Source organism: Choloepus didactylus, chromosome 8 (assembly GCF_015220235.1).
Source record: "Choloepus didactylus isolate mChoDid1 chromosome 8, mChoDid1.pri, whole genome shotgun sequence".
Lineage (NCBI taxonomy): Eukaryota > Metazoa > Chordata > Mammalia > Pilosa > Megalonychidae > Choloepus > Choloepus didactylus.
The window spans coordinates 83,295,547-83,309,933 of record NC_051314.1 but is presented as its reverse complement, the minus strand read 5'-3'; the positions used below and the strand labels follow the sequence as shown (position 1 = coordinate 83,309,933).

At 54.2% G+C, this 14,387-nt stretch overlaps 1 protein-coding gene across 1 annotated transcript; it reads left to right on the top strand.

Moving 5' to 3' along the window:
* Positions 1 to 489: 489 nt before the first annotated feature.
* SMIM41 (small integral membrane protein 41) lies at positions 490 to 6,554 on the top strand. Its single transcript, XM_037847012.1, has 2 exons — positions 490 to 1,440; positions 4,245 to 6,554. The coding sequence occupies exon 1, from the start codon at positions 998 to 1,000 to the stop codon at positions 1,418 to 1,420; it is 423 nt and encodes a 140-aa protein (XP_037702940.1). The 5' UTR covers positions 490 to 997; the 3' UTR covers positions 1,421 to 1,440; positions 4,245 to 6,554.
* The last annotated feature ends 7,833 nt before the right edge of the window (positions 6,555 to 14,387 follow it).

The following is a 14,387-nucleotide window of genomic DNA, read 5'->3' as shown; positions in this document are numbered from 1 at the left end:
GCTTGCAGGATTTTTCAGGAGGCCTGGGCAGGAGGGTCTTCCCTCCATCCCAGCTTGCCCAGACATCCTGCCTTTCTGCAGCTGGTGTCTGCTCCACTCTCACCCTGGCTTGGTGTGGGACACTCAGCTGGCAGCAGGCTGCCCTTGGTGCACAGGACAGTAAAAGGATATCCCTGATCCTTTTGGCATTATGATTTCCGTCCCTGGAGGGGGGTGGGCAGAATGGAGGAGACTGATTGACACAATGTCAGGACAGGAGCCCTGGCGACTCAAATCTGTCCTCTCCCTTTGATTTGGAAATATGCCTGTCCCTGGCCCATAGGGCCTGACTAAAGGAGTGGGGTAGGCCTTGAAACTCCCATTCTCTGCTCTATCCTCCATCTCTCCTTTATGGAATCTGAAGGAGGCACAGGTTTGCTTGCCCAGCCCCAGAAGCCTCCTAAAGGGGATGATAGAAGAGGAAGTACACGAATCCTTTGGGACCTGGAGTCTTCCAATCACCTCCTGTCCCAGTGGCCACCTGGGCCACCTCACAGTATGGAGCTTTGATCCGGGGACAAGAAGCCCAGGGATGGGGATGGCCCTTGCTTGTCCTCAGACCGGGCAGCACCCCGGAGGATGTTTTCAGGGCTTGAGGGAGTTGCTACCTCTTGGCATCCTCTTCCCAAGGGAATGGGAGAGTCTGGGGGCAGGGCTCCTGGTTTGGCTGGCTGGGTGCAGGAAGCAAACCCCATTCACATAGGTGAGTGTGAGAAGAAACACCACGGTCCCAGGAGTCTGCATCTGTTGAGAAGGGGCCGATAGTCCATACTGGAGGAACCCTTTGTCTAGGAAGAGTCTGAGCGCTCTGGGCAAGGGGTGGGGGCGTAGGGCGCCTGGGATCCGCCCCTCGGGTTCCTGCCTCCCGCCCCGCGGCCGCCGGCCATCCTGTCCGCGCCCGCCCGCGCTCCCACACATCTGGCAGTCCCGCGCACATCTGGGCAGCAGGCGCTGCAGCATGAACGGCTCGCAGGCAGGCCCCGCGGCCCTGGCCGCCTGGCTGAGCTCCTGCTGCAACCAGTCGGGGGCGCCGCCGGAGCCCCCCGAAGGGCCGCGGGCCGTGCAAGCGGCGGTGCTGGGCGTGCTGTCGCTGCTGGTGTTCTGCGGGGTCCTGTTCCTGGGCGGCGGCCTGCTCCTCCGCGCTCAGGGCCTGACAGCGCTGCTGGCCCGCGAGCGGCGCGCGTCCCGCGAGGTAGAGCCCGGTGGCGCCGCGGAGGCGATAACGACCTCTAGGCGCCCGGCAGCGCTCGAGGGTCGCGGCCTCCAGGCGGCCCTCGGACTCCGCGCGGGACTGCGAGGGAGCGGCCTTCGGACCCCCGGCGCCGCCAGGAGCGCGTCCGACGGCCGCTGCGGAGCGGAGGTTCCCGGTCCCTTCCCCTGAAGCTCGCACCTCCGGCACAGGTGAGAGAGCCGGGAGCACCGCGGGGGTGGAGAGAGGTGCCCGGGGCGCAGGGGCCGGTAACCTCCGTATTTAGGGGCGCGTCCCTGGGCCCAGCCGGGGAAACAGTCTCTGGAGAATCAGCTTTTCAGCCACTCTGGTTCCTGGCTGTGTAAAACTAAGGGCTGAGGTTTGCAGCTGCTCCAGGTGCGGGGTGGCCATGGGGGAGTGGCGGGGGTGTGGCAGCATAGGAGGGAAGAGACTGCTTCCTCCCTTCCTCCAGATTGTCTCCCCTGCAGCAGTGGTAGCAGCTGCTCGCCCTCCCCACTTGTCCCCCTCCTAAGGGTGACCGTGGGCCTTGTGCTCTTGGAGCTGGAGTGAGGAGGAGGCAGGGTGGATCAAAGAGGAGGGAGGCACAGTCTGCGGAGAGGCCACAGTGTGCGGTCCTCTTCCCGTGGGAGCCATGCCTCCCCCCACTTTCTGCATCTGTCCCCACCCCACCAGGTACTAAGGTCAATTCAGCAGTGCCCCAGACGGTCCATTCCCCCGGGAGGCTGGGGAGACTGGGAGACCCTGGTACAAAAACTCAGACAATCCAGACACTTGGCATCAGCTTCCTCCCATCCTCTCCTCCCAGGAAGAGGGTTTGAGTATAAGATTCCTCTGCGTTTCTCCCTCTTAAGGTTGTGGGGTGTGTGCGAAGGCAGAGCCAGGGGCCTGGATGACCCTGGGGAATGGGGAGGTGAGCTGAGCCCTTCCCCCAGCCCCTGCTTAGGTGGGGGGTTGGAGGTAGCCTGGAGCAAGGAGCTTTGTGGTGGCTGTGTGTGTGTGTGTGTGTGTGTGTGTGTGTGTGTGTGTGTGTGTGTGTGTGTGTGTGTGTGTGTGTGTGTGTGTGTGTGTGTGTGTGTGTGTGTGTGTGTGTGTGTGTGTGTGTGTGTGTGTGTGTGTGTGTGTGTGTGTGTGTGTGTGTGTGTGTGTGTGTGTGTGTGTGTGTGTGTGTGTGTGTGTGTGTGGCAAGGTTCCCAGCAGCTGGGGGGCCTCAGGAGCACATTGCTCCAGGAAGCTGGGGCTGAGGGTTCCCAGCTGTGGGGGCTCCATCCGGGTCTCCTGCCTCTGTCTTCCCAAGGACAAAGACCATCTGGAGGAAAGGGCCTGGGTGGCCCAAAGGACAAGATAACTCCAGCCAAGGGCACCTGGGACAGAGCCACAGGGTTTGGGCGGGGACTGTCCCTCTCCCTCCTAGGGTGTGTGTCTGTTTCTGTGGGGAGTAGTGTTTTTGGGGTGGACTTTGACCTCTCTTGCTCCTCCCACTCTAGGGCTCCTCTCCTGCTTGCCAAAGACAGAGGCAGAGTCTTTCATCTCCCCCTTGGAAGGGAGTCAGGCTGGGTGCATGTGAGGAGGGGCTTGTGAGGGGCGAGGGGACACAGGGCAGGGTACAGCTAAGCAGCTGTGAAGCTGATGATGAGTGATCACTGCCCCTAGCAGTCCAGGATTTGGTGTTAATCCCAGACAGTGTGCCACGCTGGCCTGGCAAACTGCAGACTTCTCACCTCAGGGACGCCGCCCCCACCCCCTTGAAGGGAGGGCTGTCCAGGCAGTGAGGAGTGTGTGTGTGTGTGTGTGTGTGTGTTACTGCTCCTGGCACAGGGTGGCCGGGCTGGGTGACACATTCTGCTGCTTTCCAGCCCTTTCTCCCAGCTTGACCCTGTGCCTCTCCTGCCCCAGGTGGTACAGAGGAGCCTCTAGATGCACTGTGAACCCCTTCATTTGACGAACAGGGAAGCTAAACTCAGGGAGTAGCAAGTAACATGCTCAAGTATTTGACAGAGCAGAACTGAACCCTGGGGTTCCCGAGTGGCCTCTTGCTCCTGGCTACTCCCCACTCCCCACCCCGCACTTTCCCACCACTCTTTGAGATGCTGATGAAAAAATATGACCTCTCTCCCCCAAAGAATGAACCCATGTCACACATATACGGGCAGTTGGCAGTTTCAGGGACTCAAACCAAAACTCCCCACGTTACTGCCTCCCTCCCAGTCCCCTTCCCCAGCGGCCTTATTAGATGCCTTCTCACTGCTGGGAACAGTCTCCAGTGAGCTGGGCTCGGCTTTCCTGGCCTGAACCCGAGGGGTGGGGATGGGCTCAAAGGGTCAGATGGAATACGGATTTGGGCGGGGGTGGTGGTGGAAATCCAAGCCGTCAGAGCAGAGGAAACAGAGCTAAAAGGTGATGGCTTTTGGGTTTGGCCTTTGGGTTCAAGTCTGGCGGTGTTGGGGTGTGGAGAGATTTGGTGGTAGTAAGGGTTAGACCTCCATCGTGTCTCTTCACACCCACAACAGGGCTGAGGTGAGGGTGGGGAACTGGGGGAGTAGGAAAAGCTTTCCTGCCCCTGCTCTCCCCTCAGCTTGATGCTTGGAGAAGCGGGTGTCGGGTGTGCTGGGGACTTTGGGGTTCCTGGAGGAAGATACTGAGATGTTTTCTATGGACCTCTGACCTTGGTCAAGGCTGACAGGCTGAGTGGGGAGGAAAAGAATTTGAAAAATTGGGAAATGGGTGCTGTTGTCACCCTATTTCTCAGGCTCTAGCTGGGGGTGGGGACGGAGAAATGGGTGCAGGTCTCAGCGCTGTGGATTGAAGCCAGGCATTTGTACTCCAAGAGCCTGCGCCGCCCCTGGGGGAAGGGCTGGGGCAGCAGATGGATGGGTTGGGATCTTGCCTTGCCCTTCCTCCATCCCCTGAGTTTCACCCTGAACTAGAAAAGGCTGTCAGGGGGTTTATCCAGAGGACAGCTCCTTTCCTAGCAAAGATGGGTGGCTCTCTCTTCCAGATTCCTGAGCCTTGCGTGGTGTTCCTCCCAGAGAGCTCTCCCTTCAGCCTGTTGCACTGGGGAACCCCTACCCCCTTGGACCCGTTCTTGGTGCCAACGACCCACTGGAAGAAACCCTGAGTGTGGAGAGACCTCAACCTGGGATCCTTGCGCTCAGCTGCTGCCTCCGGACTGCTCCACTCTTTAGTTCTGCTGGGTGTGGGTCTGGGAGGCCAGCTCTCCAGGAATGAATGAGCCCCCTTGGTGGCGGCTGTGTGTCCTGGGGCACTGAAGTGGCCACACACCCAGATTCTCTGTGCCGCTCACGCAGGCTGTGCCCTCTGCCCACTGGCCCCTAAGCACATGAGCACAGGCCCCATCCCATCCCGGGTGCAGGGCAGCAATGGTCTGACAGGCCAGTGACCTGAACCTGCTGAGTGCAGAAGGTCGTTGTCACTCATTTGCAGGTCCTTGATGCCCCAGCAATGCCCTGTCACTTTCCGAAGCTGGTTATTAAATATGCTGGTAATACAAGTTTGGGGTATTCGGTTTGTTTCCAGCACCCGTTTCTTGGAATTAGTCCCCCAGCCCCCGCAAGTTTGAACCGTTTGTAGCAGATATTGAAGTAGCACTCTCCAAACATGCCCCTTCTGCTCAGTGGTGGCCGCTGCCCCTTTCTGGGAGGTGGGGTGTGGGGAGGGGCTGCACGGCAACTCTCATGCCTGCACTCGGCTGCCTCCTTGTGGCCAGTATGGGCAAGAGCAGTAGCTGGGGGCCCTGGTCAGCGTCTGCCAAGCCGAGGGCTTCAGAATCAGAGTGGATTTTGTGAACGTGTCCACTGATTGTAAATCTTTCTGGACCTCAGTCTCGTCATCTATAAAATGGAGGCAACAATGTCATTGTGAGGCTCAAATAGGTAATGTGCTTAACTATAGATTAAGGGCTTTCTACACTATAATTATCATGTGACATTGTTATTTTTTCCCTGGAATCTGATCACCTTCAGGGCAGAGAAGAGGGGTAGAACCACTCACTTCATTTATTCATGTTTTCCATGTGTGTTTATTGAGTGCCCCACTCTGCTAGGCACACTCTGGGACTGGGGCTGAGGCAATGAATGAGACAGAGTCCCTGTCCCCAAGGAGAGAGTCTAGCAGAGTGGCACCCACAGAACTGAGGCTAAAATGGACAATGAAAAGTGCATGGTGCCAACAGAGCAGAGAATGGCGAGCCCTGCTGGGCAGTTGGCAAAGGCCAAATCATGGAGGAGATGGTGTAAGGGATGGGCATTTGCCTAGTAGGGAAGGGGAGGAAGACATTCTGGATGGGGGCACTGCGGGGCACAGCTCAGGGGGTGCTTTAGAAGCAAAGCAGTCAGGGTGGGAAGAGTGAAGAGAGAGGAGACTGGAGGGGGTGTGGTGGGCAGGACCAGCCTGGAGAGGGGCTAGAATATGTCCTGGGAGCTGTGAGGTATCTGGAGGGTTTCAAGTAGGAAAGACACATGGTGAGATCTGGGTCTTAGAGAATTGAGGGGAAGGTTAGGGGGATGGGGACAGCTGGAGGTAAAGAGACGACAAAAAGGCTGCTGCCAAAATATTAGCAAAAATGGTAGTGGCGTGGACTAGGGTTGAAGGAAAAGGGAGAGAGCCAAGTGATATTCTGGTTACAGCCTTTGGTCACTGGTTGGATGTCAGTGATGGGGGAGAGAGAGGAGGCAAGGACGGGGTCCTGGTGGCTGATGAGTTTGGTTCTGGCACATCTACTTTGAGGCATGTCAGGGGCGTCCAAGGGGAGCTGTCAGGTGGGTGCTTAGTATATGGGGTGGGGCTCAGGAAAGAGTCTGGGGCCATGATGCTGCCAGAGATGGCAAATGAAGCTGTGGGAATGGATCAGTTTGGGGTTGGGGTGGGAAGGGAGACTGAGGATGCAATGGTGTGGTGGACACCATTTAAAGGTGGGGGCAGAGGGGGAGCCACCAGAGAGGTGGGAGGGCAGCCAGGGAGTGGGCTACCTCGGGAGTCAGAGAAGAAAGGGTCACAGAAACAGGGAGTGGCTGTGCATGCCTGTCTGCGTGTGGCAGGGCCTGCAGCACCAGACCTTACAGGGGTTGCCAGACCACCCAGCCCACATGAGCCACCCCCACCACCCCCCCACGGCCTGAGAAGAAACGAGCCCCCACAGAAGAGAGTGGTGACATGGCTCCCTCTGGGTGGGTGAACCCACTGTCAGGAGAGGGATTTATTTTTATGGTATATCCTTTGTACTGTGTGAATGATTTACCATGCACATGTATCACCTATGCAAAATAAAACAATAAAAATAAACCTAACCCAAAAGGGAAACTTGTTCTATTCCATGGCTACTGGCCTTCCTTTCTAAGCCGCAGCTGACTTCCGGAGGGCTGCGGCTTCAGCAGTGGATCCCATATACTTGATTCCTCTGTCTTCAGCCCTCCCAAAAGCTCTCTTGTCTCTCTGCCTCTCCCCTCTTCCCTTCCCTTGATCCTCTGCAGCCGCCCCCCAGGCTTGGTAGCCTCCTTTGCCTATCCTCGTCCCTCTGGCTCCCCTCTCTAAGAGAGCAGGGAGATGGGCTCAGGGGCCTTCACTTCCCCAGCCCACCCCCTCCTGCTCATTTGGTGCACCAGCTGTCTCGGTGTACCCCCTATTGTTTACATCACTACCAACTTGTGGTCCCTCCCCCATGGCCTAAGTTTATGGAAGAATTTCACCCGTGGCTTGCACTCTCATCCTCGTCACCCCCGGTCTGGCCCTCATCCTGGGTGACACATCTGTGGAACACCCAGTCACCTCCTGCCTTCCTGTTCTTCTCCCATGGCCTTTGCAGGTTCTACTTGTCACCTTAGAACTGCTCTGCCTCTGAAATCCCTCATTCAGATGCCGGGCTTTATGGCCACACCTTCTACTCTTTCCAACCTGCTCATTTGGTCATTTTCCTGATGGCCTCTTGACCTCACCCACTTCTCCTTCCTCCCTCAGCCCCCTCCAATTCCACTTCCTTCCCCTTCCAGTTGAGGTGCTGTGGTGCACTACCTCAGTCACTCTCTTGCCTACAGCCTACCATAACTCTCTGTTCTTAGAGCTGGCACCCGGGCTGCTGAGTGCCCACGGAGAACATAAAACCCCTGGGCAGATGGCACTAGGGACAGTGGCCAGTCCCCGTGGTACCCTTGCCACCGCCTGCCCATCGCTCCAGCCAGCTCCCTCTCCTTTAAACCACCCCCCTCTCGAACCTGTGGCACTCCTGCCTCCCCCACACTCTGCCCTCACCTCCTACTTCTCACAGAAAAGAGAAGCCGGCAGGTGAGGTCTCCCTGCACCTCTAGCCCCAGACCCACAAGGCCACCGCTCGGGAACCAGGGTCCTCCCAGTGTTGCCCCGGAGAGGATCATCTCCTCCCCACGGAGGCTGCACGCTCCACCTCTGCCCTCCTCCTTCTCCAGACCCTCCGCACTGACTGTCCTCCCGCATTCCAGTGTCTTTAATTGCTCCTTCCCTGCAAGCTGCAGCATTGAAACAAGCTCAGGTTTCCTCTACCTTAAAATAGTCCGCTTTTGCGCCCACTGCCTCCTTCAGTTCCTACCCTACGTCTCACTTCGTCTTTTCAACCACACTTACCAAAGCTTTCCCCACGCTTACTGTCTCCACTTCCTGGCCTCCCCTCCTCCCTCGCTGCTCTCCAGCCTGGCTTCCACCCCTCTCTGCTGTCTCGGCTGACCCGCCAAGGTCACCAGCCCTGTGGAGGCTGCTCGCCAGGGTCACCAGCCCTGTGGAGGTGGCCGCTCAGCACGTTGCTGATCCCTCCCTCTGTCAGGGTGGTGCTGCGGAGAGGAGTGGCTGAGAGTGCGGGCTCCGGAACAGCATTGCCTGGTTCGAGTCTTGGGTCTGCCACTTACTGTGTAAAATTCTCGCCCTCCTTAGCAAAATGGGATGATGATAATTCTCACTTTGTGGGAGCCCAGGCTCTGCAGCACCTGCTGGCTTTGAGTCCCGGCTCCCCAGCTCGCGGCTGTGCCCTGGGGAAGGTCTTGGATGCCCCTTCTCACCTGCCTCTCTGAGAGTCCTCTGCCCACCCCCCTTCCTTGCATGTGGTACTCCTCAGGGCTCTGTGAGGCCCGCCTCTTACCCCTCTCTTCCCTGGGTGATCCCACCCTTTCCTGGGGCTTGAACTGCCATCTCTGTGTTCCCAGCTCTGAATCTTCTGCCCCAGCCTAACTTGGCTCCTGACTTTCACATTTAATAATCCATTCTTCTGTTCTAGAAATATCGATGGGCAGCTGTAGCCACTGTTCAAGGCACTGGAGAATAACTGTAAACAAGACAGAGAGGTCTCTGTTTTCACAGATCCTACATTCTGGTGGGAAGGGATATTTGATAAACATGTAAACAAATAAACAGGTAATTTCAGACAGTGATTGTGCTATGCAGAAAGTCAAAGGGGAGGACGGGATGGAGAGTGACTTGCGGGGTGACTATAAGTAGAATGGTTAGGAAAAGCGTCTCTGAGGAGGTGACATTTGAGTAGAGACCTGACCCATGGAAAGATCCGGGGCAGAGAGTTCCTGTCAGAGGGTCAGCGGGTGCGGTGGGTAGTGTGGCCAGAGCTTAATGAGCAGGAGAGGTCAGGCAGGAAGACTGGGCCGGAGCACAGAGGCTCGCGGGGAGGACTGGCTTTTCTTTCCAGTACGTCATCTTCCCTCCAGAACGTTCTCTCTGTCCGTGTTCTCGCTCTCAGTAAATGGTACCCCTTCCTTCCAACTGTTGTCCTTGCCCCCCATCCCCCCCAGCCAGTGCCTCACCAGATCCTATTAGAAATCTCTGTTCCGTCTCCCCGCCACCGTGTCCTCACGGAGACACCTTCACCTGTCTTCTTGGCCCACCTGTTCACACTGTCACCAGCATCGTCTTTTAGAAAGGATTATCTTTCCCAGCCACTTTCCTATTTAAACCTCCCGCCACCCCTGGCTTCCCATTGCTCAGAGGATAGAGTCCAAAAATCTCCCCATGGTCCCCGGGCCGTTACCCTCTGGGGCCTGCTCTCTTCTGGCATATCTCCCGCCCACCCCTACCCCCACGTCCTCCACCATTCCAAGTCCGCTCACCTCGGGGCTTTTGAAAATGCGGTGCCTGCTCGCTCTGCCCACTGCCCCCTTGCCCTGTTCTTCCTCAGGTCTGAGAGATCCTGACCCCCCCACCAGACCAACAGGGGGGTCCCTGCCCACATTCCCACAGCAGCCTGGCTTGTCCCTTTGGGCCTCCCTTCACATGCGTAGTCACGTGTTTAAGGCTGTTCTCTGATGTCATGTGCTCTCTGTGAGGATGGAGGCCGTGACCGTGTTCACCAACTGGTGTCTCCCCAGTGTCTGTCCTAGCATCTGGCACACAGTGCGTGCTTGCTAAATATGTGCTGAATGAATGAAGGGAGGGGGGGGTGGAGGTGAAACTCTCTGGCCTGCCCCTACTCTTGACACCTGCTGACCCTCCCACCATCGGCCCTCACCCACCAAGGGGAAACCCTGGTCGCTGGACGTCACCGCCATCCTGACCGTGTGGCCTTGAGTCCGCTCCACCCTGATTCCCACCGGCTCCTGTTCTCCATCCAGCTCACCGTCCACCCATACTGTGGGCGAGCGACGCAGCTCCCCTGGCACAGGCCTTCTATGATGACCGTTCATTTTCACTTCTTGGATTCCAACTGCTTCCAGCTTTCCTAGGAGATGTCTGCATCCGAGAAAGTCAGGTCCTGGGTCCAGCCCCAGGGCTGACCCAGATGGGACTGTTCCAGATAAGGCCAGAGTCCTACGGGGCAGTGTGGGTTGCTCAGGTGGGGTGCCTGGCGACTGGAGCTGCCTGAAAGGGCACTGTGTTGGGGCCATCCTTTACCAACAGGTACCCAGGAGTGGGAGGGAGAGGTAGACTGGCACCAAGCACTGGGGCTGCAGTGAATGTGAGGCATGATAGGTTTCATTTTCATTCATTCACTCACTCATTCATTTATCTCACCAGTGTTTATAAAGTCATTACCATGTGTCAGGCTCTACTCTAGGCACTGAGATGGCTTTTAAGACCTCCAACTGATTGAATGAGGAGACTCCCCACATTGTTGAGGGCAATATCCATTGTTGATTGTAGGTGCAGCAGCTGATGGTAGATGCAATGAACTGATTATAGATGCAAATCCCATCCATGAAATATCCTCACAGTAACAAGCAGGCCAGTGCTTGACCAAACAGTTGGACACCATAACCCAGCCAAGTTGACACATGAAATTAATCATCACAAGATGGAGAGAAGATTTCCAGGCATTCAAGCAGATTAGATTTGACCAAAGACTTCTTTTCACCTCCTTCTCCACTTTTTTTTTCAAAGAAGTAACTCATGAACTCATGGGACTACCATTCCAACAAACATGCTTTGGGAAATGTTGTCCTAAAACCTTTCCTTTGGCAGGGAAGACAAGACAACTTTGGGAAAAAAAATTAGGTCATGACATTTCAGATAATGCATTTTTCCTGCTTTGTCAGAACAACAATATAAAATTAATTTTATTTCCAAGGATTGTAATGCCACGTTACTAAATATAAATTTACTTTTTTTCCCAAAGAGTGATTTAAAACAAAAACATATTTTGGAACTACTGCTTGTATGAAACAAGCCTCTACGTGAGGCAATGGCCAAATATGTTCAAAAATGTTACACAGGATGCAGACTTGGTCCCAGAATTTCAGTTTTGCCACAACTATTTTACCCAAAGTTCAACGTGCTCTGTGGTTCCGGCAATGGAATCAATCTTGGCTGGTGTCCGTTAGCATGGTTGTCACCAGAAAGCCCATTCCTTGCAGTGCTATTTTGTTTGCTTTGGTTTCTTCAATTTCTGTGGCAGTCCAGTAACCTTGTTGCCTAAAATGAACTGACCTAGAGATAGGTCAGTGGCCTGGGCTGTTGGCTGAGGAGCTGGGGGGTGGGGTGTCAAGTTGAGGGAGCCTGAAGGCCTGATTTGCTGGCTCTGTGGGGAAGCTGGCTGGGTGAGCTGAGACACTGATTATGCTTTACTAAACCCCGTTTTGTACTTTAATGCTGGACGCTGTGGTTATGGCTGGAGATTGTTGTGCTGGCTCTGTTGCTTGAATGACCTAATAAAAACTAACAGATTCTTTATAAAACTCTTGTTATTAAGCAACCCTTTTGGAAGAATCTGACTTGAAAAGTTCTTGCAAAGCTTCTCTCTTGTTGAGTTAAGGTTCATGCAAGGAGAAACCTCACACTAGCACATCCAGGAGATCTGTGCCTTTGCCATCCCTACAACATGTTGGTCATGCTGTGGTGTGGCCTCCAGAGGCACCTGACACTGACACTGTGCATTGCCCACTCTTTCTTTAAATTCTCCTCCCTCCCTGGGCTCAGGGACATGCACTCCCCCACCTCTCTAGCCGCTGCAGTGCTCTTTGCTGACTCTACCACCTTCATTGTCAATCAGTGGAGGTGTTCTCTGGCTTTAGCATGTAGCCCTTTCTCCCAGGTCTGGGACGAGGGACACAAAAATCTCAATAGTCAAGATAAGTAATATTTTAACGCAGTATTTAAAAAGATCAAAATTCGTTTCCTGGATGATCTCCTCCATCTCATATTCTTTTTTAATCTTTTCCCTTTTTTTATTCAATTTTATTGAGATATATTCATATACCATACAACCATCCAAAGTGCACAATCAGTTGTTCACGGTACCATCATACAGTTTTGCATTCATCACCACAATCAATTTTTGAACATTTTCATTACTCCAAAAAAAAAAGAATAAAAATAAAAGTAAAAAAAGAATACCCAGAATATCCCATCTCCCTCATCCCCCCCATTATTTATTTAATTTTTGTCCTCATTTTTCTACTCATCTGTCCATACACTGGATAAAGGGAGTGTGAGCCACAAGGTTTTCACAATCACACAGTCACACCATGTAAACTACATAGTTATGCAGTCGTCTTCAAGAATCAAGGCTACTGGGTTGCAGTTCAACAGTTTCAGGTATTTTCTTCTAGCTATTCCAATATGCTAAAAACTATAAAGGGATATCTATGTAACACATGGGAATAACCTCCAGAATGATCTCTCGGCTCCATTTTCTATCCCATATTCTTAACCACTCTTTCAGTTTTCTATTGCTACATAACAAACCACCCCAAAACGCCGTGGCCTGGGACAGCAGCAACCATTGATTTGCTCATGATTCTGCAACTTGGGCAGAGGAGATGGCCAGACAGCTCTGCTGGGGCTGGAGGACTCGGGACGCCATCGCTGCCATGTTTGGTGCCTCTGTGGGCGTGGCTGGAGCAGATGGGGGCCTCTTTCTCTCCTTATGGTCTCCTGTTCTGAAGTCTAGCCCGAGCTTCTTTACATGGTGGCTGGATCCCAAGAAGCTTCTCGGTGCTTCCACTGCATTCCCTTGGTCGAAGCAAGTCACAAGGCCAGCCTGGGCTCAAGGGCAGAGGAAATAGCCTGTGCCTCTCCAGGAGAGGGGTGACAAGGTCATATTGTAGAGGGGCCTGTGGGACAGGAGGGATTGTGGTGTCTTTTGAAACAATCCACCACAACTACCAGACATAATATTAGGGAGTGTCAAATCCAGGGCCCCCAATGGCTGGCGGAAAATGTGAGCTCTGCATGTCTGTCTAAGCAACTCTAAGTGACCATGGCATGAGGGAATTCAAGCTCAATGTTGCCAGGTTTTTTGCAAGAAAAGTTAGAAGTCCAGATTTTTATATAAATCCCACTGATTTTAAAATGTAGGCGCCATTGAAAAAAAATAGTGTAAGCCAATCTAGATCCCCACCTGTGTCCTGAAGCTGCCATGAGCTGCCAGTTCATGGCCTCTGATGTTGAACAAATCTGTGTCTCCAGCTTTCATTGCCTTCCGAGCACTGGAGCCATGTGCTGAGCTGCCTTCTAGATGCCCCCACGTAGATTCCAAAGACACCTCAAGCTCCACACGTCTAAAGTTGAACTCATTACCTTCTCCAAGCCTGTTCATCCTGGGTGTCATTCTTGGTGATGACAAGCCAAGCACCCAATGTCCCAGGACAGATACCTGAAAGGCCTGCCAGACCCTCCCTCCTTCCTGCCCCACTTTCAGTTAGTCCCTGTGATGTCCTGGCTCTGGATATTACCAATCTCTACCATCCAGGCCTTCCTCTCTGTTTCCTTCCCTCTCACTTTATCATCTCTTACCACAGCCTCCTAACTGGTGTCCTTGCTTCCAAATCTTCTCCCTTCCAGTCTTTTTTCTAGAGCTGTGCGAATATAGTTGCCACTAGCCACCTGTGGACACAGACATCTAAATTAATTAAAATAAAATCAAATTAAAAATTCAGCCTTTGGTCCCACCTCCCACACTTCAAAGACTCAGTGGCTGAATGTGGCTCGTGGCTGCCATATTGGATGGTGCAGAGAGAACATTTCCATCGTTGCAGACAAGTCTACTGCACAGTGTCACTCTGTGATCATGTCATTGCCGAAAACCCTCCCTGGTTGTCCACTTCTCTCCAGATAAAATCCAGTCTCCTGAACCTTGTTTACACCTCTTGTTTTGTCCCCACTCCATTCCAGCCGCAGCAGCTCGGGGCGGCTCCCAGACCGTGCCCCCTCTCTCCTGCCTTCATGCCCGGGCACCCTTGGTCCTGGAATACCCCCCAACTCTGTTTACATGCATAACCCCAGGCTCAGTTCAAACTCTGCTCTGTGTGGGGCTTTGTAGCACCCCCAACCCTAGACCAGGAGCCTGCCTGTGTGACAGCCCTGGCACCACCACAGCACCCTGTGGATTTTGTTTATCTCTCTGCATTTTCTCTCTGGCCACACTCCCCAGGACTAGCTCAGGAGGCCCTCTAGACTGGTGGGGAGACACTGCCAGGAAGTCTTTAGGAGCAACCCTGGGGTAGCAGAAGGCTTTCAGTTGCAAGGCAACACTTCACTCACCCTGGGTTAAGCAACAAGAAGGGTTTTATTAGCTCAACTAACTGGCAGGCTGAGAGGAAGGATGGACCTGGGGCTGGTTTGACTCAGGCTCAGCAGGTCAAGACCTGGGGTTCTGCGGTTTCCTGCTCCATGCCAGCTTCAGGCACCATCAGCTGTAGGCTGGCGCCCCCATGTGGCC

Coding starts and splice junctions, on each gene's coding strand:
- SMIM41 (XM_037847012.1), top strand. CDS start 998: ATGAACGGCTCGCAGGCAGGCCCCGCGGCCCTGGCCGCCTGGCTGAGC.